This window comes from Pholcus phalangioides, unplaced genomic scaffold (genome assembly GCF_987345545.1).
Source record: "Pholcus phalangioides strain wild (caught in Gottingen) unplaced genomic scaffold, Ppha-v1.0 ptg000017l_1, whole genome shotgun sequence".
Taxonomy (NCBI): domain Eukaryota; kingdom Metazoa; phylum Arthropoda; class Arachnida; order Araneae; family Pholcidae; genus Pholcus; species Pholcus phalangioides.
Genome location: NW_028301610.1, coordinates 58,685,253 through 58,711,123, shown reverse-complemented (window position 1 = coordinate 58,711,123; position 25,871 = coordinate 58,685,253). Strand labels below are relative to the sequence as shown.

Genomic DNA, 25,871 nt, shown 5'->3' with positions numbered 1-25,871 from the left:
AAACGCTTCAAGAGTTTACCATGTTGGACACGATCGAATTCCTTCTGGAAATCAAGGTAAACAACATCTACATTTTTGCCCATACCAAAGCCTTTGTCACGTGATCATAGAAGCAAAGGAGGTTAGTTACACATGGCTTCCCTTTCCTGAACCCATGCTGGTGATCCGACAATACATTATTCTCGTCTATCCACTTCACAAACTGCCTTTTGATGATAATTTCTAAAATTTTTGAGAGGGAACTCGTCAAACTCAGTGGACGATAAAAAATGTGTCAATTGAACCTCTATTAAGCAGAAACCTGTGTTGAACGGAAAAACATCTTCGTCTCTTGTGATTCTATTGAAGACAGGTTTTACTGTATTTACTATATTCTAAAATTTAAATTTTTTACAAATTAAATGTCACATTTTTATCCACAAACCTGTAGTGAATAAATTACGTTCTCAATGCATGAATCACTGGTCTCTGATAAGATTGGTATGACATGAATGGCAAGAGACTGAGATAGATATTTTGCGTGAATGGCAAAATTCTAATAGCGCTACCTAATGCAGTAGGTGATTTGATGTGTGTATAATCTGAATTAAAGTGTTTTTCCTTAACCTTTTACCGGCCGAATTCAGATTCCAACTGATTTTCATTATTTTTTTTGTTAATTTCTCCTTCTGATTTTTTAGTTAAGAGATATCAATCGAGAAATTGAAGAAAAAAAATTTCCCTATGCGTTTTCTTGAATGTTCCCAATTGGGAACATTGGCCGGATCTGACTAAACATTATTTTCGCAGTGAAGCCATCTTACAGGATGATGCAAAATTCGTCATCATTTAATAAATTTATTTTAAAAATTAAAGAATATACATATAGAATTTTAAAAATGATGGAAATAAATTTCTCTCGAATACACTCAAAAGGCATGTATATCTGGATTATAATAAAGAGCTTATGATGAGCTGAAATGCTGGTCTAAAATTCACAAAAGAATACATACATACGGATTTAGGTTTTTGTATGGATCCCTTGGTAAGTTAAAAGATATTATTTAAAAATATAAAGAGAGAGAAAATATTATTTACAACTCTGGTACCTAAAAGCACAAGCTCCGATGACTGCTCACTAGCATATACTTCCATTTTATATGGGAAACCCCACTGTTTGAGCAAATCATCCAAATTTTAAATCCAAAGCGAATCGGTTTTCCCCATATAAGCATCTTACTTGAATGATGAGCGTAATACGGTACTATTGATTCATCGATGCTTAGTTTATCATGGAACAACCCAAACCGAATGTGTGTAAATTTTTCATTTAATTCATCATAGATAGCCAACTTATCACCGGGTTGTAAGAAAGAGTTATCCATCAAATGGAAGTTATTTTTTATGTCTCTAAAGTTATTTCTCGGCATAACAGTGGGGACAATCGGTACTGCCGTGTCTACTGAAAGTACCCCAGTAATAATTTTCACTTGGTATTCTGTGATACCCACTTAGCAAAACCAATCCAAAAAACTTTGCGATTTTTTTCCACTCAATTTTTAAATTCGATCCATGTTGTGCGACATAAATATTTGTCATCTCAGTCAAGTAACTGAGGTACTCTTGCGGTAAAAATTTGAAAAAAATATCAATCGAGTCGGCTTGCACTTAGCTCAGGAAACTTATGACTGATTGCTTCAGTAGGTTCACTTATATTTTTGTCGAATTTCCACTTCGGTTGCATGAATTTTAGTCTTTTGGCACTTGACACATGATGTTTTTTTATTTTTTGACTGGGTAATTATCTGATCTTTGAAAGGCAATTTTGATGTAGAAGGCATGTTGATAGGATCTACAAATTCACCCACAAATGAACTACGTGGTGATCTTAAAACACAGATATACACAAACATCTGCAGGAACGACCGGGCCAAGCATGTTGTCATCGATATCTTCCTCATCTGTAGCCCGCTCATTTTCATCAGGCAGTAGCTGGCACATTTCGAATTCTTCATCAGAGAGATGTGATATATCAGAATCTCTCAAACTCAGTCTAATAAGCTACTAGTATAACAAAAAAGATGGGAAAAAGAAGTGTAGAAAGTCACAAGACCAGATATCAACTGAGAACTGAAAGACCAGCGTACCAACAAAATTACTCAAAACGTAGAGGGAAGGTTGAAGGGGCGGGCGGGGGAGGGCAAAGTCAGTCACAGAAAAAAGGGGGTGCTGCATGTAAACATCGGAATGTGAAATTTGATACTTTTCCTTCCTTTTGAGACACACCAGAGAGAAGGAAAAAGCAATAAATTGTTTTTTCGGAATGCCACTCCTCTGCATTGCACTTTAGAATAGTCAGTAGTGGCCAATGTTCCCAATTGGGAACAATCGTAGGAAAAGTTCCCTGGAATTCAAACAAATTTTTTTTCTCTCTCATTGAGCATTTCTTATCATTCTTGGCAATATTCTACAATTAAAAAAAAATTCAGATGCATGTATGTTTACAAAAACTATTTTAATAATTAAAACATAAACTTACAGATAATTTCCCTTGAAAATGGGTGATTTTAGAATAATAAATTGATATGATAAAAGCTGAATCGAATAACTTTTGTCTTTTCTAAATTAAGTTCAGAACCTTATATGTTCAGGGAAAAAAAATCAGCTATTTTCGTTAAAGAGAAATATTTTTTTTGAATTAATCAAAAGTATGTTCCCAATTGGGAACATTGGCCGTTAAAAGGTTAAAGCTAAGAGCTTGTAAAATTTGATTGACAGTCTACATCAAGAGATACCAACGAATACAATAAACACATTAGAATCCACCTCATCCAGTTGTTATTGATCAGCCTAGTTAAAGGTGAATATTTGCAATATTATTCCTTATCAGATAAACACATTTGTATGAATGTAAACACATTGTATATTAAAATATCTCACAACACCATTTTGTTAGCACTTCGATCTCACAAATGTCATTGATACCAGTATTAATCATTTCTTTAAAATTTGGTCAGCCCATTACCACTGACCTGCATTCACTTGGAGATTTTATGTTTCTATAAATAGCCACTGTTGAGAATGAGCACCCATGACCCTCGGCTTCAAAGCAACTGATGAACATGAGCATTCGCGTACCCTGGCTTATTTGCTACTACCAGGGATGAGCATTCTAATGCCGAGGAGAGGAGCATCCATAACCTTCTGCTTCTTTGTCCCTGCTGAGGACTAGCATCCTGAGCTTCCAGGTCCTATGCCGCTGCTGAGGATGAACATGTACAGCTCCCAGGCTGCGGGTGCTCGAAAATGTGTCAGAAACTGCTACTTAAACATACATAAACTGCCTATAAACATTCCTCTGGAGAATTTATAACAAATTGTACATGTTGAAAAAAGTTGTGTGCGTGGTCATAATATATTTATGTTAGCAGAATTATGCAAGTTTTGCAGTGCTTCCATCCGTCTTCAATATTAGCAGGTAAAATATCAAATGCACACGAGTGCATATATTCAGTTCACATAAGCTCTAAGGAAAGATTGAGATATTCGTTGCTTCTGTAGTCTAGTGGTCTATGGCGTTCACCTGGAAAGTGAAAGGACGTGGGTTCAATTCCCTGCAGGAGCAGTTGAATTTTCTTTCTTTCCAAAATATATCTTCGCATCAGCCAGTTGTTAAAAACTTTTGTAGAAATATCAAATGCCTGAATTTTGGTTTTGAATATCTCCCTGCTTTCTCTGCAGAAACACTTTTTCAAATGAGAGAGTAATTTACATTCACATTACATCTGTAGAAGATAAGTGTAAATGATGATGGCTTATACGAATAAGTACTGTTTTGAGGATAAACTTACTTGGTATCATTAAGAATGATATACCGATTCTGGATTAAAAACAGAAAAAAATCATCTTCAAACGCGGCTGCATGGCCACACACATTCTGCTCGGTAAATAGTGGTGTGCAGCTTTTCTCTAAAAAAATCAAATTTATCTTAAGGTCTTCCTAGGAAAGAGCCCTGTAAACCTCCCATCAGTGTTGCCTTTTGGGGCAGTGCATGAGGCTTTGCACCCAGGCAAGCTCGAGCTGCTCCTGATGAATGGCTAGGTTTTCTGAACATTGTTCAGAGGTGGTCAAAAAATCAATTCGAATGCTCCGGGTGGGGGTTCATTCTTAAAAAGGCTGCTTCGTGTTCTCCAAAAGTCATTCTTAAGCTTTTCCAATACTTCGTTTGTCTTGGACTGGAGTATGTTGTGAGGTTTTGGAGACCATACCTACAGAGGAACACAGACTTGGTTGATGGGTTGCAGACAAGAGCTATGAATGCTCTTGTTGGCACACAGGGCTTGAGCTATGAAGATAGACTTGATTTTTTGAATATGTTCACAATTAAAGAACGCAGGTGTCGGGAGGGGGGAAGATATGATCAAAATTTTTCAATGGGGTGGATAGAGGATGAACCAAGAGTTATTAATACACCATCAATCAACTGTTTTGACAAAGGGACACTAGTATCATTTAGAAAAGGACAACTCCAAGTTGTGAGATGCCACAGGGAGTTTTTCTAATAGAGTTGTCACTAATGGAATAGCTTACCTACAGGGGGTCGTGAATTCTAACACAATTGACATGTTTAAAAAGAAGTATGATATACATAATAGCGGGATGAATCGAGAAGCTATTCATACTTAGAATAAGGCAACCAATAATCTTTTTATGGGCATTGTATTATATAATATCAATAATTATTTTTTTGTGATATATACTCTTTTTGGGTTACCGTATTTTAGTTCTATTTGACATCCATATGTTTTATAGGCATCTTTTTTCTGCCTCTGATGAACTTAGATTTTCTAAACATTGTTCAGTGGTTCACAAAAAATCAAATTGAATGCTGGTTTCATTTTCAAAAAGGTCTCTTTGTGTTCTCCAGAGGAAAGTCATTCTTCCCCCCCCCCCCCCCCCAGGCAGGTTCTGCATTGCCGCTGAGCAGAATATAATTCCCTGTCAGTCTTTCCATGCAAAGAACAGAGAACTCACATCTACATATACTGTTCATAAAACATAAGTGTTTCCTTTCGTGGATGCTATCAGTGATTGATAATCTTGGGTATATGAACTCTTAAAAGCTTTATATAGCTTAAAGTTTTGTATTTTCTTTCTGAAGACATATTTAATCAGAGAAAAAAATTTAAAAAACTTCAAAATACAAAGCTGCTGACAAAAAAACTTATGTTTACCGTACGGGTGTTAATGGATTACAATAACGATTATACAGGAATTTTGGCAACAAGGTCATGTCCCTGATAAATGATTGCTGATAAATACTACATAAACAGTCACATCTTCGCCAGTTGCTTAAATGCGGTCACCAACACTTTTTACGGCTGCTCGATGGAAATGACCACAGCTGTCCACTATGGCCGTTTTCCCTAACGATGACAGGACAGCAGTCATTGACGTCACAACAATGTAAAAGCTCGCATAAAATCTAATTTTCTGCCAAAATCCGGAAAAATTTTAACAAATCCAGAGAGCAGGAGGAAGGATGAAAAATCCGGAGTCTCCCACCTAAATCCGGAGAGTAGGCAGGTCTGCAAAAAGCTATACATACTTTGAGAATAAGACAACCATAATCTTTTTTATGGGCAATGTATTATATCATATTATAATTAGTTTTCACTTTCATGATACATGCTTTTATATAGGGTTGCTTTATTTTGGTTATATATCTGACATCCATATTTTTATGGGCATCTTTTTTCAGCAACCTCGGTAGGCATTCTGTCTGTTATGGTATTTGTATTTGTATAAGGGTAAAAAAATTAGATCGATGTTAAAGAATCCCATCTGTTTCCTAATATATAATTGAATTCTGTATTTGCTAGTCAAAGCTGAAAGTGATGAATTTCAAATAAAGTGGAACCCCACTTTATTTGAAACTATACTGTACACTATACTAATAGATGTCACAAGGGAGAACAGTTTACCTCAGTGTCATAACCTAACCATGGTATAAACAGGGTTTCACTGTAGAAGATCTGCAATAAAATGTTATACCTTGAACAAACCGTTTTCTTCTAGTGATACACTGAGCCGTGTATATGCATCACCAATACTTGATAAATTGCTGACACCAGCTGTGGGTTCTACTTGAATGATTGGGTCACCAGCATGGACCAGAATTGGTGTGCTTTGGCACTCTTCGTTTGACGATATCGCTAGAATTATAGTATTGAAATATAAAAATATATAAACACAATAATAATAAAAACTTAAGACAACAGTTATGTATCACAGCATTATATTTTATATGCTTTGCAACTGGTTCCTCGCAATAAGAAACTTCAAACTTTTATATAGTTTTGATTTTCACTTGGGAACAATCCCAACTGTTCACATTCAACATAGTTTCACTAACAGGAGATAAGAGAGTTAAAAAAAAATGATAATAAATTTATATACACAGTAAAACCTATCTAAGAATGGCACTGTATGAAATGGAAACCTGTCTTGAATGGAATCAAAAGATAGTCTGTTCAATTAATAGTGCTTTAATGTGCACTTTCATAAGACTGACATCTGTCTAAAACAATATTATTTCAGCCTCTTTGAAGTTCCATTTTATACAGTTACAACTATAATATAGCGTTTCCTTCATCTTGGGCAGTAGTTTTTAAAAATATATACATAAGATGTGTCTCAAAGCAAAAATGCAACGAGTTACTATAGCCAATGCTCCATCTAAGATGCAAATATGGGCGACTATGGGCACGTAAAACCTTAATTACAACATTGGTATATTGTATTATCACACACAGAAAAAAAACCGCCTCTCAGTACCTGTAAGAAAAATTAGAGGAAACATTGGCTATATGGTATAGCCAAGGAAAATTTATCATTTTGTCTGTGTTTAACCATCTTCATTAATTTAGAGACTGTATTGATTAGAGCTGTAAGTAGTGGCAGAGCCAGACAGTAAATTTTGAATCTGCGTATTGATAGCATTTATGGCATCTATTTTAAATTGAGTCAAAACTGATTACTTGCATAGTAAGTACATGTTTCTAAATATTAATTATTAATATTAGAAGAAAATTTATATCTTTCTAAAATGACAGCAACAGTTGAAATCAAATGAGAAAGATGATGGCCTAGGTTCAAAATTTGACACAAATAATTCTCTGTATGTTTTACAAAACTTTCTTAAAGCAGTATGTTTTGAAATACCACCAACGATGGAGTAGTTTAATGGATGTGTTTTTGTGAATGAATAGGATTTAGCAAAAAAAGCATAGCAGGTATGGTATTGCGAGTGGGTGCAGGTGCAGATCCAAAGGGGGGAGGTAATCACCCTTCCCAACAGTGGGATTAAATGGGAGAAAAAATCATTGTCCCATAAAATATGAAATGATACTATGAATCTACACAATCACCCAACACATCGCCCTGTATAGTTATACACACTTAAAACTTTTTTTCTCGATCAGTCTTTTTTTTAATTTAACCCCTCAAGGTCGATCGATGTACTCAGTATGTTGGGCCCGGGCTTCACATGTCGGTGGCCACATGCGTATGTTAATTTTTTAATCAATTTTATTAGTTCATGATCAAATTGCATGTTTGGTATCATTCAAAAGAGCAATAACGTGGCTTTGTACAATCATAACTATTATATTATTTTCAATTATCATATTTTATTGTGAGTGATGCACGTTTTCTGCTTAACATGTGGGAATCTGAGATGTAATTGTAAAGAGCATGTTTTAGCCCTTTCGAGCAAGAGAAAACCCTGTATAACTGAGTTAGCAGTTCTTTGTTACAGCCATGAGGCTGAGTTATAAATCTGATTTGTGAGCAGCGGTAGAAGAGAAAAAAGCAATTTGACAAAGAAAATACTATATAAATTTTTAGGTAATACAAATAATACTATAAAATATTATAGGCAAGATGTTATTTTATACAAAAACAAAAAATTTCAAATTAATCCAATCATTAGTTTAAAAGTTATAATTTTTTTACTAAACTATTCAGTGAGTTATGGTGCACAGGGAATTCTCTGGTTGGACAGACGTCACAAATGGAGTTCCTCAAGGAAGTGTCCTTGGCCCCATATTTTTTTCACTTTTTATCGATAAACTCGATCAGGGTATCGATGGGATTACTAGCAAATTCACAGATGATGTGAAGCTAATGGGGGTAATCGGGAATGAAAACGATAGGGAGTTGCTCCAGACAAACTTAAACAGGATTGCAGCATGGGAAAATGAATGGAGCATGACGTTTAGCGTTGATAAGTGCATGATCGCTCATTTTGGTTCGAACAACCCACGGTTCTCTTACGAGTTGAATGGTGTCACTATCCCGGATGCAAGTAGGGTCACCGATTCGGGAATTCTCATTGACGAGTGGCTTAGGTTTTCTGAACATTGTTCAGCGGTGGTCAAAAAAGCGAATAGAATGCTTGGTCTCATTTTCAAAAAGGTCTCTTCGTGTTCTCCTAAAGTCATTCTTCTGCTTTTTCGAGGCTTAGTTCGTCCTGGACTGGAGTATGCTGTAAGGTTTTGGTGACCATACCTACAGAGGGACATAGACTTGGTTGAAGGGGTGCAGAGAAGAGCCACGTGTGTCCTTATTGGCACACGGGGCTTGAGTTATGAAGAGAGTTCATTTTTTGAATATGTTTACATTGGATGAACGCAGGTGTCGATGAGATATGATCGAAGTGTTCAAAATTTTCAATGGGATGGATAGGATGGACCATGAACTTTTAGTACACCACCAATCGACCGCTTTTACAAGGGGACACCAGTATCGATTGGCGAGGGACAATGCAAGGTTATGGTGTCGCAGGGAATTTTTCTCTAATAGGGTTGTTAATAAATGGAATAGCTTACCCCCAGAGGTAGTAAATTGTAACACAATTGACACGTTTAAAAAGAAATATGATAAACATGTTGGAGTAAATCGAGAAGCTATCCATACTTAAAATAAGACAAGCATAAGTATTCTTTATGGGCATTGTATAATATTTTATCACGTGTATATATTGTTTATAATTTTTATTAATTGCATTTTTAATTGGGTTGCTGTATTTTTGAAATATATGACATCCATATTTTTATGGGCATCTTTTTTTCAGCCACCTCGTTGGGCATTTTGCCTGTTGTGGTGTTGTATTTTTATTTGTATAAACATCTCACGAAAACTGCAATTCCATTTAAATTTCCTCTGGGTTTGAGGGTCTAAACATGTAAGTTTTAAAAATACAACACAATCAAAAGTAATAACAAAACTAAGTTAACAATATGACTTTCATCTAGTAATGTCAATGCAATCCAAGAGGAGATCAAAGAAAGTTTATCTTTCAAAAAGTTCTGTCAACTAATCTAAATTGCTGTTAACAGCAATTGCAGGAGTGAGAAGGAATGAAGTCCATTTTGGAGCAGCAAAATGTAAGTTTTAGAGCAGGAATTAGAGCAAACAAAATTAATGTTGGAAAAAAACCAATGAATTAAAGCAAGAATATTTAGGATTGATAACAAAAATTGCAATTTAAAAAGAAAACACAAAAATTTGCAGGGCTCCTCATATAGTGGCATCCTCTGCAGAGCACGTCCTTGGAACCCTGTTCACAAGAAGTGAGTGTGTATGGTTTAGAAATAAAAAAAAACTTAAATGTTCTTTGGTAAACTAGGCAGTGTTATGTGCTCAGAAGGTGCTACCATTTACATTCCAAATCCAAGAGAAAAATTGATGATTGGATGAATATGAATTTTTTTTTAAATTTTATAGGCATAATTTGTGCTGGCTTTTTGTTAGTTATAGCGATTTGGTTACACAGAACGATAATTTTGCAAAATAGAAAATATTTCGGGAGAATTGACACTGTGTTTGGCAATTTAGCACTAGTTATTTGGCAAAGTTGGAAAATTAGCATTCGTAATTTGATGTACTAGCTCTTTTGCTTGCAGAATGAAAAATTTTGTCAAGATTTAATGCAGTGACGATAGACCATTGTTGTTTTTGTTGCTTGCAGTGGCAACTTTTTTTAAATGGAAATCATAAGAAATCAAGCCCAGCAGATGATAGTCACCTATTGGGCTGAGAAACATTATCTTATTCTCGCTACTGTCACCATCTGGGGGTCATTTGCTGAAGTTAAGGGAGGCTACTATGCCTCTACTTAACACTAGAAGTGCCAGGCCGGTCATTTTGACTGTTTTTGAAGTTTTTTCTCCTGTTTTCATAATGAACCTCTTTTTTTTTAGAATCTTAAAATTTTATGACTTCTCCATAAAGTAGTTAAGCATTATACTGTCCAAATGTTGTTTGTCAAAAATCAAAAGTGACCGAGGTATTTTTAATTCTATTTATAAGTGCCATGCCCGGTCAATTTGACTGGAAAGATTACTTAAAACGCCATTGGATGGATTCCATATTTTTTCTAACTTGTTTAATCAAATTAATAGAATTATTGATGCGGAAATTATGAAATCTCTTTTATATCTGATTTTGGGTTATTGTGGTAAAAGTTTGGAATTCAAATTTCCGACATTTTTCATAATACATTTGGCACATACAGAATATGATGACAGACATTGTGATGTTTGGTTGGCACTAAGTACAGGCACTATGGGGTTCGGTTGAGTACTGGATTTCGACTCTCTCCCTCCCTCCGAGCCACCCATATGGCCCTTTGGTTCCTGCGAAGGGGGAGACTCTTCAGGCGAACATCTCACGTTACAGTACATACATTATTTATGAAATAGAACAAGCTTCAGCCGTGTCATGATACAGCTGTGACCAACATTTTTCCATCCCCACATTAAGGACTTCGGGATTTGTCCTTTTTCTAAGTGGTGGATCCGTTTGTTTTCAAAAAAAAAGTCATACACTTGGTTTGGCTTCTTATGATTTTTTGTTCAGTTAGGCGTGATTGTTCTAAGCGTAAGGATGACTTCAAGGCATCAGAATCTCTGCCCAGAAGAATTTTTGAAAGTTTTACAGGAGCTATCAGAAAATGAGTCCGATATTGATGAATCAGATGGAAATATACATCCTATTGATAACAATGATTTCAATGATATGGATTACATGCCTTCACTGCGATATGACACATCAAGCGATTCTATTGAGTTAGATGAAGTTACTCAGAATAAGGCTTCAGTTCAACAATCAGAAATTCATACAGCCAATTCACTTCATCAAGCAGGTAGTTTTCGTATAATTATTTTTTTACTTCTTCCTATACAAATGCAAATACAACGCTGCAACAAGCAAATGCCCAACGAGGTGGATACTATATTACATTTATTTTACTCAAAATTTTGAATAGTCCAAAAATTACAAAAAAACAACAGAAATAGAAAGGAGGGCAATGCTTGATGAAGTCTAGAAGCAGGGCCGTAACTTGGGGTTTTGTGTCAGTTTGGTTGGGGGTTTTAGGAAGATGGATTCGACCAGTGCTGTTGTTTACATTCAAAAATGTGAAGGAAGCTGACATTACAATGCTGATAATAATTTATATACTTTTTTATTCCCATAACACTTTTTATTTACTGTATTTTAACATGTATGAAAAACCTTTTTGCCAAAAATTGGGTCCCAAAAATCGGAGGGGTGCCTTATTGCATGTATAGTATTAATTTTTTAAACTTTTTCCAAATTTTAAGCCTAAAAAGTCAGGGGTTCCTTATACACGTTAAAATATGTTAATTTCGTTTTTATGCCAAAATATACGTAGTGCACTCATCGCATACGAGTGAAACTGATAAGTGGCTGAATTCAAGTGAAAATTTTGTATGATTTCTTATATATTTATCATACTTCAGACTTACGAACCTCAATTGGGAATTAAGCATAATTACCGGTAAAAATGACAAATGTAGAAAAATGTATCAAACTTACCAAAGCGATTGATGGTTATACATAATTGAGCTTATTTAATGTTACCCTCCATTGGTTAATTTTTTCTCCTTCATAATTTCAGACCAGGCAGAAAGGGGGAGTAGGATGATTATGGCCTAAAAGCTATACAATAGTCATGTACTTGAAACATCTCGACATTTTGTCATATATGTCTAGCACAGACACTAAGAGTCGGAGCAAAAAAAGAAAAAATGATGATTTGTCTTCCCTCGCTTTTAATGAATTGTACCCACCTTCTGGTCAGTTTTATTGCTTTGCTTAGAACAGGGAGGGGCCTTCTTTCTATATCCTTAGAAGTTTTTCTCAAATTGTTTTTGGGAGTGTTTTTCTTGGTTTTTTTTGCCAGAGGAATAAGCATTGAGTGTTGTTTGCAGTCTATTTGATTTATTTCTGAATGGAATATGTAACCCCCCCCCCCCCCTTCAGCAAAATGGATATTGTGGTTTTCTTCTTCCAGAGCTGAATGAATGAATGTCAGAACTTTTCCACTGGACTTATCTCATTGCTGAGATCTCTTCCAGCCTAGCGTCGTGACAGAGTCTGGAACACTTTATTGTGTGTAAAAAAAACCTTCCAGAACTGTTTTCCTGACTGTCTTTTTCGTGTTACCTTGAGACAAACTGAGCCATGGTTAGAATAGTATCTATCCTGCTTGGATGCAACTTGGATTTGTCTGGGAATTTTAAGGACATTGGTCAAAATATGTAAAAATGTTTGGTGCTGTAGCTCAGGTCGATAAGATACTAAAGTACCAAAGGATGTTTAGAGGTGTCGGGAGTTTGATACCCGGTTCGTCCTTGTCAGAAAACTTTCCAGACACAGGGGTACAACAGAAATGGCGACATGACCGCAGAAAAAATTACTACCACAGGGAGTCCCCCATCGAGGGGTTAGCGCACATACCTCTCGATGAGTATAAAAAACAAGCCCGCTGTTTGGAATCGGCAATAAATCGTAGGTCCCAGTCTAGAATTAGCCCTCGTGTGCAGAAAATGACTGTGGTGCGACAAAAATGATCAAATGTAAAAATATTTGGGGGAAAAACACATGCAAATACTCATGCAAATGAAGAAATATATGTTTCAAAGTGAAAAAAAGAAGTGATTCCGGAAACCTGAAAAGTAAGACAAACTTTCTAAAGCATCTGAGGATGCTTGAAATGACACCAAAAAGGAGGATGGAGATATATATATATATATCAGTGCATGTATATATGTGTATATATATATCAGCACATCATAGGGCAATTTGCCTGATGCAGCCAGGTATTTTGTGTTTCCATGATCATATAACTAGGGCTTTTTACATGGGTCATCCAATAGATAGGGGAGACCACTGTACTTAATAACAGTTGTACTTACAGGCATTTTTCATTTAAAAATTCAAAAACAGATGGGAATGTAGGTTGGGGTTCCTAGTGGATGCAAACTAGTGATAGGCAGTAGCTAACAAAAAGCTGGCTCATGGAAGACTCAGGATAAGTAAATACAATATTTTTACTCTTCTTCTGAAGGTCAAAGTAAAAAAACTTGCAGTTTATTATCCAGGTTTTGATGATTTATTTTCGATTTTAAAGTCATTGAAATCTTAACCTAGCTGTTGCTATCTCCCTTCAAAAACAAAAAGACAAGAGTCCATACCTTTCGGGTTGTTATGCTGTGTTTGAGGCTTCTTTGAAACAGATGTTTCTTTGACTACTGCGGCAGCATCTTCAGTGCCATTTTTGACAAGCAAGGAGACAAAATGACCTCCTTGGATGGCTATTATCTACTGATGCTTGAAGCTATCTACTCAAGACACAGGAGAATCAACTTCATTGTTGTGGCATGCTGGTATTGGTGTGACGTGGCAGTTTCTGATTGGGTGGGTGGGATCAGAATCTTCAAATTTGAATGGGGGGGATCGGTATTAGGAAGAGTAAAAGACCAAGATCAGGACAGTTAGGAAACCAACTCTTCCGAATTCCACCCCCCCCCCCATTCAAATTTGAAGACTCATATCCCCACCCACTCAATCAGAAGCTGTCACGTGACTTGCTTGACATCACAACAATGAGGTGATTTTTCTTTTGCGTCTTCAACAAAAGCATCAGTAGATAAGAGCCATCCAAGGATGTTCTTTTGTCTTCTTGCTTATCAAAAACTGCACTGAAGAGGTCCATCGTAGTAGTGGACAAAATGTCTGCTTCAAAGAAGCCCTCGAACATGACATAACAGCCCGAAAGGAAATCTGGCCGTGAAAGCCTGCTTTATCTTTTCAAAATAACACTTACATTGTACCTTCGGACACTCAAAGGTGATGTACTTTTGAACACAATCGTTGGTGTCCGCAGGTGCATCGACCATCTTTTAAATTTATTTTTATTAATAATTCATTATTTTTGGTTTTTCTTCACATTTTCCTACAAAATAGTGTTTTATTTTTGCGTTTTCTGTAAAACCATATAATAATATGATTGTAAAGTTTTAAAGAAATTATAGGGTCCTGCAAGAGAGTGTTTAAATTGATTTTTTAGATACGAAATTGGTTGGAGACTATGTGCTTGTGGTTATTTGAGAGAAAAAATTCATTAAGCATTTCGTGGCATTATGTCCGCAGGTAAATCTGGATGTGTCAGTAGGTACAGTCAAACCTCATTAGTGCGTCACCCGGTTAACACGTCACTCCGCTTACTAGATCACTTTTTGGAAGTCCCAATTATCCTCAGGCAGGAATTGGCACAGCTATGGCTTACTCCGTTTAACGAGTCACTCCGCTTATCAAGTCATATTTTTGCTCTCCCAAGAGTGACTCATTAACGAGGTTTGACTGTACATCAGGTTGTTGTACCTATGGATCAAAATTACAGTTCCAAATTTTGAATTTTTAAAAATTCAGTATTCAAAATTTCAGATTTTAAAAAATATAACTTCATTCACAAAGGTTTAGGGCATAGTTTCCCAAACTTTTGGTTCCCCTCTCATTTCAGTAACAGTTTGCTCAAGGTGACCAAAAATTGTCATCCCGCTTCTTTTGAGGTTTATTTAGACCTTACTTGGAATTTGTGGTGCAGGTTATGAAGCCTTATCTACAGCATGACATTTACTTGATCAAAGGTGCACAAAGACAAATGACACGTTCATTGATGCACATGCAGAGTAAAATCTATAGAGACAGATGCAAGCATTTAAAATTTTGGAGAAAATCTTAAAATAGTTAGGGAAAAGAGGGGAAGTTTAGGTAATTCTTAAAACTTTGAGGAGAGAGGAAACTGGACATTTTTATACAGCCACCTAGCTGGATCAATGGCTTGTTGTGGCTGTTCAATATTATATTATTTTATTTGAATAGATATGGAGCATGAACCGTGGACCCTTATTTCATCGCTTGACTGAATGCATCCAGCAGCAAGTGTCCACATAAATATGAAACTTCTGATTATAACATTCAGAAATTATTAGGTAGATTTCTATTTCAATACTAAAGCTATTAATTATGACCATTGGTGATTACCATAGTATGAAATACAGATATAGAAATTAAATACATAAAAGTATCTGAATAGAAAGCCGGGTCATCCTACACAGCAATACTGTAACAACTCAGCTAAGTTGCATATGACCCAAGTTCCCATTCGGTCAATGGTGTGGCGATACTATTCCATAATACTAAGTTGGACCAATTCCACAAGGGTCCCAGTATTGTTGCAATACAAGCCCCCGATAGTAATTTTGAATACTGTTAATTAGGTTGTCAATGAGTTCAGCCAGTTGCCAGCAGTTCTCACTGCTCTTGTGAAACAGTTCTAAGCTCCTGCAAGGTCCTAGGAGGAGGCTGAAGTCCAACAATATGTTTTTTGAGAGCATCCTAGACATGCTCAATGATTCAGAGTAGGAGAGCATACTGGCTGTCTTGTGAGGACTATGGTTTCCTTTTGAAGATACTACTTCATTCAGTGAACTATTTGTGAGGCGGGCCATCTGTCTGCGATACAAATGTATTGCCAATTGCAGCATTGTGGTCTTGACAATTTATAGTGTGATTCCTAAGATCTGTATTACACACTTTTCAGACCATTGCTCTAAGTCAGTGTTTCCCAAAGTGGGCAATATCGCCCCCTGGTGGGCGATGGAAAGGTCCAAGGGGGCGATAGAAGCCACGGGTATAACATAGGATCCTATGGGTTCGCTTGAGTTGGGGGGCGATGAGAGAAAAATTTCTCTGAAGAAGGGGGCGATGGAACAAAAAGGTTGGGAAACTATGCTCTAAGTGATTGAAAAGTGTAACTTTTTTTTAGTTATTTTTACTCACTTTTACACAAGAGTGAAATGTGCCAGAGTAAAAATATGTTCATTTACATCCAAATGAAAAATAACAAAATAAAATTTCCTTTCAACGGTTTCAACAGAATTCAAGCAAAAGGAAATGATAAACACACACACAGATGACACTAATTATAACTATGCTGAAGGTTCTAATGTCCCACATGCCTGAAATGACATGAAATGAAATCTTCACTCACAAGTTTTACAAAGAACAACTAATGTGAGAACGTTGCATAATATTTTGATACCTAATATTTAAATAATTGCATTAAACTGATATCTCCTACAAGAATAAAAAAGAGCTTCTCTATTTATCTACATATTTACCTTCTAAATTTAAGTTAAGCCCCCATCTTTCTGCTTCCTGCTGGAGCCACAATTTTTCTGCCTCCAGAGATGCTTTTCCTACAACATAAAAGTGACCTACTTACACCAAAAAAAAAACTAGTTAATTTGGCCTTAAATGAATTAATTATGAATTTTAAAAAAAGGGTTAGTTTGAGATCGTACTCACAGTTTGACTTTTAAAAATGTTATGGAAGACTTTATCATGCTATCAGTTAATTTAAAAAACATTGTGAAGTATAATTATATCTTGATTTTAAAATCTATGGTTAGTTTTAATGCCCATATCCATATTTATTTTTCCTTTATTTTATTATTTAGGCTACACATTTTTAAAGAATACAGCTGTCATACAAAATCAAGATAACATAATGAGAAAATGTTGGGTTTTTGAGTAAGTAAAGAAAAGAGATTTTTGAGTAAAGTAAGAGGTCATAAGTAAAGCTGGAAGAAAATAAACATTCATTAATGGGGGAAAACTCCTTGAAAGAAAAATAATTCACTTAAGCTAGAATGAATAAATAATTATAATTATTTATTCGAGTATGTATTTCACCAGGGCTTGACAAATAAAAAAATATTTAGGCGTCAGCCAAATTACTCAGGAGCCAAGCATGGTTTTTGCTCACGAAAACACTGTCTTTTTTTTCTCGAGCAAAAGCCATGCTTGTGGCATCGGCTCATGATGCTTTGTATTTGCGCCTATCTCCCCTTTAAAAAGTCTCACCACAGAGAGCAACAGACTTACAAATAGTACAAATGTAATTCAATCATAACACATTACTCACTTCACTTCTGAAATATAGATGGCAGCACTGAAAAATCAAACACGACACTACATACACACTCAGACTGTTAGGTACATACACAGTTACACTTCCGGCACAACTCACTAGGTAGTAAATCATCCATAGATGGTGATAGACCTGAGTTGTGCTCGGATTGAAAGAAAAGAAAAGAAAAAAGTCAGAAGATGAAGCATAATTGAAACTTAAAAATTTATTAATGTATAATAAGTAAGGAGTACAATGAGGAAGAAGACATCAGAAGAATAAGGTTAAAACTGAACTTTTCTCAAGCAAATATGCACAAGAAGTGTGAGGGGTTGCACCATTTATACGTATTAGGACGTACTACAATGCTTTGTCATCTTGTAATGTAAAGTTAGTTGAATCCCAAAACCATTAATGGACACTCAGAATCAAAAAATTCCTATAATGTCCATATAGAACTTCTGAGATCACAGTACGCTAGGTTTTCTTGGGAAGGTTTAACAATTTCCCATTCCCAAAATCCCCATAAATTTTGCCGGGAACAGTACTGTTGCGATTACAGTAATACTTTCAAGGGAAAATAAATCAATGTTAAAACAAATTGAAGGAAAATATTTGTTAAAAATTTTATTGCTTGATTGGGAAAGAAAAAAATATGGGACTAGCAACCCTGCAAACTGCAAATCCTAATACCGTACTGAACTACGGCAACTATACAAAAAATCTTGAGGAAAAAAAGTTTGCTCCTTTTCATGAAGCTATTTTCATGACCATCTTTCAGACAGATGAACACAAGGTATGAAAAGAAACACAGTATTTTTAGGAGAAAGTTAGAAAGTCTTTTGCTTGCAGGAAAAGTAAATAGCAGTTGGAATTTGCAACTTGTTGGCTATTATACGATTGTAAAGGAGACAAAGAAGTATACAACACCCTGTTTTTTAAGTAATCCTAGACAGATAAAGATCAAGTGGGGATAACTATCCAAAGCTGGACACTCCTTAATTGGTCTATGATAATGTTCCCCAAATTAGGCAATATCAGGGGTCCATGGGATGGTAGAAGCTATGGGTATAGGATCCTATGGATTACCTTAAACTGGGAGTGGGGGATTCTGAAGAAGGGAATGAAGGAACAGAAAGTTTGGGAAACTGTGGTATATGAGGATCTGAAGACCAACTGATAGCGAGGGTTTTTTCTTACCTGCAAGTGGGGTGACCATGATCGACATTTCAAATGCTGAAAAATAATGTTGTTGTGCGAGTGTGTAATTTTATTTTGCAGTTGAAGTTTCAAATAAATGTTTGCAAAGAAGATACAACATATGGAGGGAAAGACACTGTCTGTTTTTTGAAGGGGATATTTTGGTGCAAACCAACTTTTGCAATTTAATTATTTTTTGCTTAACTCAATGGATTACTTTGTGTTTGAAAATTCTTTTAACTTTATTATTAATCATATAATACAAATACAAATACAACGCCGCAACAGGCAAAATGCCCAACGAGGTGGATGATAAAAAGATGGCCATAAAATGTTATATATAATATATATAATATAAAGATGTTTTCTCCAGTTACTTTCACATTTCTCTACAGAATTTCTTACGAATCGGCACATGCCGGAATGTGTGTTCTGAGTGTATGTGTGGCCCTAACGTATGCATGTTGTCGAGTTGCAATTGTTTCGTGTTCATGCTGCCATCTGGTTTCCATTTTCTGAAATAAAGATGGAAATGCTTGAATTTTTTTTTTTGTCAGTATTGTGTTGTAGGCCTGCCTGCTCTATGTGGAGATACTTTTTCAAATGGGAGACCGGCTCACATTCGTGCCTGGAAGCTGGAAAACTGCAGAAAACCACCTTCATCCGACCACTACTGTGCAGTCAATGGGGTTCGAACATGGATCCTCAGGACGAGAGTCCTGAGCGGCATGTAGCACATATAACAAATCTAAACCAAATATACAGTTGATCCTGCTTATAACGTTCCCAGTTAGAACGTTTTCCACTTGGTACAACTGATTTTCATGGTCCCAACGCTAAGCAATTCTTATTAAGATTTCCTGTTTGAAGTGTTTTCCTGCTTGTAATGAATGTTTTTTCATGAAAGTTTTTGAAAAACGTTATAAGCAGGATCCACTGTAATTAAAAGTTAGAGGCACACATTTATATATTTACTAATAAATCAATCTATATATAAATTCCTTTCTGATTGATTTTTCATTTCTTTAAAAAAAGTTTAGCTCTTCCAATAATATCTTCTTATTTAAATTTAAAGCAAATCAGATTCTCTATCAGTGTACTCTCTCAGACACTTATCTTCTGATTCCCTATTCATAGGAGCATCCTTGCGGATTTCATATAAATCCTTGCGAAGCGATTTCCTGGTAGAATGATTTTATTCTCTCTCTCTGATGGTCCACCATTTTTATCTGTTGCCATTTAACTGCAACATATTTTCACACCTGAATAGTGGAGCTATGTCAGACTTGCGTTGGCGAAAATTAAGAGTGTTTGTGTGTGTGTGCCCAGCATTTAGCATGTTTTGTGTTCAGTAGGTGGTGCCATCTATCTACAGCCGCAACTAGATACTTTTTCAAATGAGGAAAGCACACATTTTGGCACCCTGTGTAATGTAGAAGCAGTTATACAGGGTGAATTCGGCACCTCCTCTAGTTCCGAGCCCGGGGGACACTAGACCTGCCTACTTTCCCTCCCCCACCCAGTTGTGGCCCTGCATTTATCCTCCAAATTGGTAATGCATGGATTTGAAATTTAATGTATACATATTTGTGTTGTAGGTTTGTGTGATTGTCGTGGCAACCAGAGCTTTTTTAAAGGAAGAGCCAACTCAAAATTGGAAAACCTTAGAAAATTGTATTTTTAGCTGATTATCACTGCACAATCGCAGGTTCCAAACATGGATTTGCACCAAAGGCAAAATCTGGAGGGTATGGGTGCCTGAGCTCCCCCACCCAAAAAAAGGAAAAATAAAATATAGGAGAAAATACAGTCTTATGCCATGTTAATTTAAAACTCTTTTTGAGAGTGACCCACAATTTCCGTGGAAGAAATCCTTCTGCCCCTCCAAAAACCGATTCTGCGTACACACCAGTGATTTTTGGGATGAGATTCAGTGACTAGCACATAGCAGCTAGATGACAAAACTGTGGATATTCAAGGTAGAGTTTTTAGATTTGTTTTTTTTTCTGAACGATCTCGGAAAATGTTTTACACTTTGAACAAGCATTTTAAATCCTTTACAATTTTTTTAAAAATGTGCATTTGCAATCTTGTAAGAACAAGGTGAATTAATGCCGTATAGACTGCTGTCTTTGAATGCTGGCAAATAGCCACAAAAGAACCGTAATTTCCGATATCTAACCAGAGGAGGGAAAATATGCAAGGTAATAGAAATTCAGAAATTCTCTGAAAATTCTGCACACAGCCCCTCATTAAGGAAAACAACTAAATATCTTCAACAACCCGCATGTATATTAATACAGTACAGTATACAAAGTAGTAAAACCACTTTTTCAAGGTCACACGATCGTGATAGACTGAAAAGAAAAAAAAAGTTGGGGAAGTTTTTCCTTTCTACTTTTTTCATCTTGGAATAAGGAAAGAACGCATCTCTGAGGACATGTGAAATAAATTTTTATGTGTCTTTTTCCAAAATTTCGGGTATTTGACTTGGTAGACCAGTTAAACAAACCTGAAATTTCCTTTTGAGGAACTCCATCATCCAACATGGGAATTATCAGCTTTTGAGACTATTAGAAAGATATTTTTTGGGAGCCATCTTAGCGCTTCAGAAAAAGTTTATAATGATAAAAACCTCGTTGCATTCATTTTTTGTAAATTGTCTGGTTATCTGGAAACTGTCTAATGTGGAAACAGAAGGCATATTTAGTCTATTTGTAAGGGAAAAAGAACTCCTAAAACGGAAAGAATTTTTGGCCAAGTGCAAGTTGACCTTTGGATTTTAGCAGGCAAGGGCCATTCAATTATTACATCAGCATCGAGAGGAGGGAGGGGTTTTTGAATTTGCTTATTTGATGAAAAGGAGAAGGTTTTGAATGATGATAATGTCATCTATCATCCATTATGAAAATATGAAATATTCTTGATATCTTTCATTTGTGCATTTGTGTGTGTATTTATTTACTATTTCCCTGGAAAACTTGATCACGCATGGTGTGGGTCTATCTTACCTCATAGTCAAGACCAGACACATTGACAATGACTCTATCAAATTGAATTGATAGCTATATAGGAAGGAATTACCCCAAATTACTTAATCATCTCTGGAATTTAGGGAAATCATGAAGAAAAGAGCTCAATGTTCTGTAATTTGCACTAACTAGCAATGGCAGTCTATACCACTCCCTCAATTAATGCTCAAAACACAAGCTATAAATATAATGTGTTTGCAGAGCATTTTTTATCATGTGAAGAATTATCCCTGCGCATTCATAGCACAGTTCACTACAGAGTGTCAAATAGTAGTGCATGGACTCACTATGTAGATTCTCAAAGGGCAGGGTTGGTAAAAAAGCCGGGTTTTTTTGGTTTTAAACCAGTTTTTTTGTTTTTAATATATTATTAACATTAAAAACAATAAAATTTCTGAAAAATCATTCAAACTTCTAATAATTAATTAAAATAAAATGCTTATTGATGTAATTAACACTATTCCCATATTAATTAATCAATAAATATTTCTTTCATTTTAACAAAAACCAACTTTTGCAATTTAATTATTTTTTACTTAACTCAATAGATTACTTTGCGTTTGAAAATTCTTTTTAATGTTATTATTAATCATATAATATAAAGATATTTTCTCCAGTTACTTTCAGTATACTTAATTAAGAAGCTATTTTGCAAAAACTGATAAAAATTTGGTGAATATAATGTATTTAATGAATAGAGCCCGGAAGTTTAGGCACTAAAAATGGTCAGAATAGGCAGGCAAAAAGGCACTAAAAATGTCTGAAATAGGCACTAAAAAAAGGTATTTATAACTAATGAAAACAAGCAAAAGTAACTAAAAGCTACTATATTAAGGGTCCGAAAATTGGCTAAAACCTTGACTGTGCTCACTGAATCTTGTGTTTCAATGATATAATATAATAATTTCATTATGAGACAAAATAATTTGATATCATATCAAAGAAAAAGTGTTTGTGGTCCCTCAAAATTATGGAAATCAGGTCCGAATTCGGTTCAATCGAATACTTAAAATGCAATTAACTAACATGCAAAACTTGCAAAAGTGCTAGTTGAAATTGAAAATATCAAAATTATAACATTTTCATATGGAGTTATTTAAAAAATATTCTCATGATAACAATACATTTCTCAAAATTTTCAAATATTGAATTATATATTTGATTGCTTTGCATCGATTAAAAAAAAATCTCTCGAATTCGGGAGATGATTTCACCACATCTAAAATAACTGACCACGATTGTTTGCAGTGCATTTATTTTGTGTAAAAATGAAATCGAAATAACATAAGATCTTGGGCTAGAGCCATATCAGCTCCCCCCCCCCCCCATGGTGTAGCCATAAAGTCAACCAATGGGCTATTGGGACAGTCACTGGTCAGCTATTCAACTGCAATGCTGTGCAATTCATGAGCAAAACATGTGAAGCAAGTGGGAAAAACAAACTTCTATTCAAATTATTAAAGTACGAGTGAGTAGAGAAAAAATTGAAGTTTAATGCACACACAAAACAAGCCGTCCGAACTGAACGAACGCAAAACAACGAATGTAAACAAAACATGAGCTGCCACAAATAAAAAACTAGAGTATATCACGGTTAACGGTTAGCAGGTCATTTTCTAATATTCAATACTCCCCCTAAAACGAAAACACGATAACAAATTAACAAAAAAAAAAAATTACAATCAATACATGAGCACAGATGCAAGAATACTGAATGGATACAAAAGGAAAAAATATAAAGATACACAATGCAACACATCATTTTTCCTTCAATTCACACATCCCTATCATTTTTTTCAAATGATTAAACCTTCCACAAAGAAGTGAATAAGTCAGCAGCTTGCTCTTGAGTCAAACAGTTATGCATATCTAGCTGTTCTTTCTGGTACAGTTCTCGAATGAACTTGTATCTCACATCAATGTGCTTGGTTCTGCAGTGAAATTCTGGATTTTTTATGAATCTGATGGCACTTTGGTTGTCAACCTGTAGTAAAGGGATACCACTTGAAATCCCAAGTTCTTGAAACAAGCACTGAAGCCATACTATTTCTTTTGCAGCTTGACTCGCCGCCACAAACTCAGCCTCAGTTGTAGATAGAGCTAGACATTTCTGACGTTGACTTTTCCATGTTATTGGGCTACTGCTGCATAAAAACACCATGCCTGAGGTTGATCTCCTTGACACAGGATCTCCTGAATAATCTGAATTACTGAATGCTTCTAAAGCATGAGCTTTGGAATCAGATGAGTACAAAATACCCTAATTCACTGTACCCTTTAGGTATTTCAATGTCCTTTTCACAACATTCCAATGACAATCTTGAGGTTTGTACAATGCACGAGAGAGCATACCAAGTGTGTAAGCTATATCAGGTTGAGTGAACCACAGCTAGAAACATCAGGCTCCCAATAGCCTCTCTGTAAGGAACGTCAAGAGAGCAGTAGAAATCTTTGCTGTTAAACAACACTTTTCAATAAGCGTGCCTACCAGATTTGCATCTGTCATATTGAAACGGGCTAAAGTTTGTCTGCAATAAGATTCCTGATGGATGAAAATTGATCCATCATCAAAATAATTTGCATACCCAAAAAGTACTTGGCATTATCTATTACAACTGCAAATTTAGATCTAAGTTGGTCAAGAAATATATTAAGCATTTCCAAGTCCTTGGAAAATATGAGACCATCATCCACATAAAGGAAAAAAAAAAGGTTTTCTCTGCATTAGCAAACAAACATGGATCTGAACTTGAAGATTTTAAGCCATGATTTCCTAGAAATTTACTGAACTTTTCATTCCAGCAACTGGGGAACTGATATTTCTTCTTAGCAGCCATGCTTAACATTGTTCTCACAGTATCCCAGCGAACAACTGGGCTGAACGTTTCAGTGTAATCTACACCAGGTATCTGTCCAAATCCTTTAGCAACCATACATGCCTTATATATCTTGTCACTGCACCATCTGCATTTTTCTTCGCTTTGAAGACCCATCGACTTCCTATGGTTATTCTATCACTTGGCAAATCCACTAGCTTCCATGTCTTGCTTTCAATAAGAGTATCCATCTCTTCTTGTAAAGCAGCTTGCCAATGACTAGAATCCTTGAATGACATTGCTTCTGTGTAAGTGACTGGTTCATCACATTCTGCCAGCATGACATAATCATCAAACTTGGATGGCTTCTTCAGCTTTGACCTGTCTTGTAAATCATACGTATCAGTATCTGACTGTGATTCAACTTGCATGGAACCATCTGTGTCTTCAGCAACTTTTTCAGTAAACTCTGGATTGTTGATGAAAATCTGCTTGCTTGTGACTTCATTCTTGAACACAACGCGCGCGTCCCTTGAAAGCACTATTTCATCTTTACGGGGTATCCATACCCTATTTAGCCATTTTTATCGCCACAATACCCAATAAAATATCCTTTCTGAGCTTTCTTATCAAACTTTTTCCTTTTTTGTTTTGGCAAATGCACAAAACATTCAGCACCAACATAGGCGGAGATAGACTTGGAAGTCTGGGGGGGCACAAGATGATGATGCTGGCAATTCATATATACGTATATACATTAGATCAGTCGACTCCACCTTTGACGCTGGGGGGGGGGGCAATGCCCCCCGTATCTCCGCCCATGAGCACCAAACACATGTAAGTGACTGAATGGTGACTCCTTATCATACTACAGTTCATAAGGAGATTTTTCCTCAACACTACTCGGTCCAGTTCAGTTGATAACATAGGCTGCAGTGTTAACAGCTTCTGCCCATAGCTTTTCTGGCAATTCCTTGGCATGTAGCATAGTCCTGGCGGCTTCCACGAGAATCCAATTTTCCCTCTCAATTGCTCCATTTTGCTTTGGTTTGTATGGCATTGAGTTTCGGTGAATCAATCCAATTTCTTTTACAGTGGATTCAACTTCGGAATTCTTGAACTCTGAACCACCACCAGTAAATAGCTCTTTAACAGTATGACCTCGAGTTTGTACTTCAGCAAGAAAGTGTTTCACCTTTGAAGGAACTTCAGACTTTGCTTTCAAGAAGTATACTGATCTGCACTTTGAGAAGGCCCTAAGTATCTTTGAATACAACATAATATCTGCTTCCACCCAACGATTTTTTAGACATTGGCCCACAGACATCTGCATGGATCAGTTCACCAACTGTAGTTGGCCTCATTGTTCTGGTACCAAAACTGAGTTTATGCATTTTACCATATGCACATGCATCACAAAAATTTCGAGTAAACTAAATCTCCATACCTTTACTTTTGAGGAATTTCTGTACATGTTGATTGTTCTGATGACCTAA

General features: G+C 35.9%; 1 protein-coding gene and 1 non-coding gene across 4 annotated transcripts in view; one reads left to right on the top strand and one right to left on the bottom strand.

Annotated features, from left to right (window-relative positions):
- RhoGAP71E (Rho GTPase activating protein at 71E) overlaps positions 1–25,871 on the bottom strand; it is a 75,446-nt gene that overhangs the window by 7,862 nt on the left and 41,713 nt on the right. For 2 of the 3 annotated variants that reach the window (XM_089246709.1, XM_089246708.1), the window contains exons 8-9: positions 16,537–16,614; positions 6,035–6,195 (exon numbers count right to left, since the gene is read on the bottom strand). In XM_089246709.1, coding sequence (XP_089102835.1) covers positions 6,035–6,195; positions 16,537–16,614 — 239 coding nt within the window. The remainder of the gene's footprint in view (positions 1–6,034; positions 6,196–16,536; positions 16,615–25,871) is intronic. The other variant, XM_089246710.1, reaches the window with a different exon arrangement.
- On the top strand, positions 3,531–3,604 carry TRNAS-GGA (transfer RNA serine (anticodon GGA)). Its single transcript has one exon. It is a non-coding gene; the product is annotated as a tRNA-Ser (tRNA).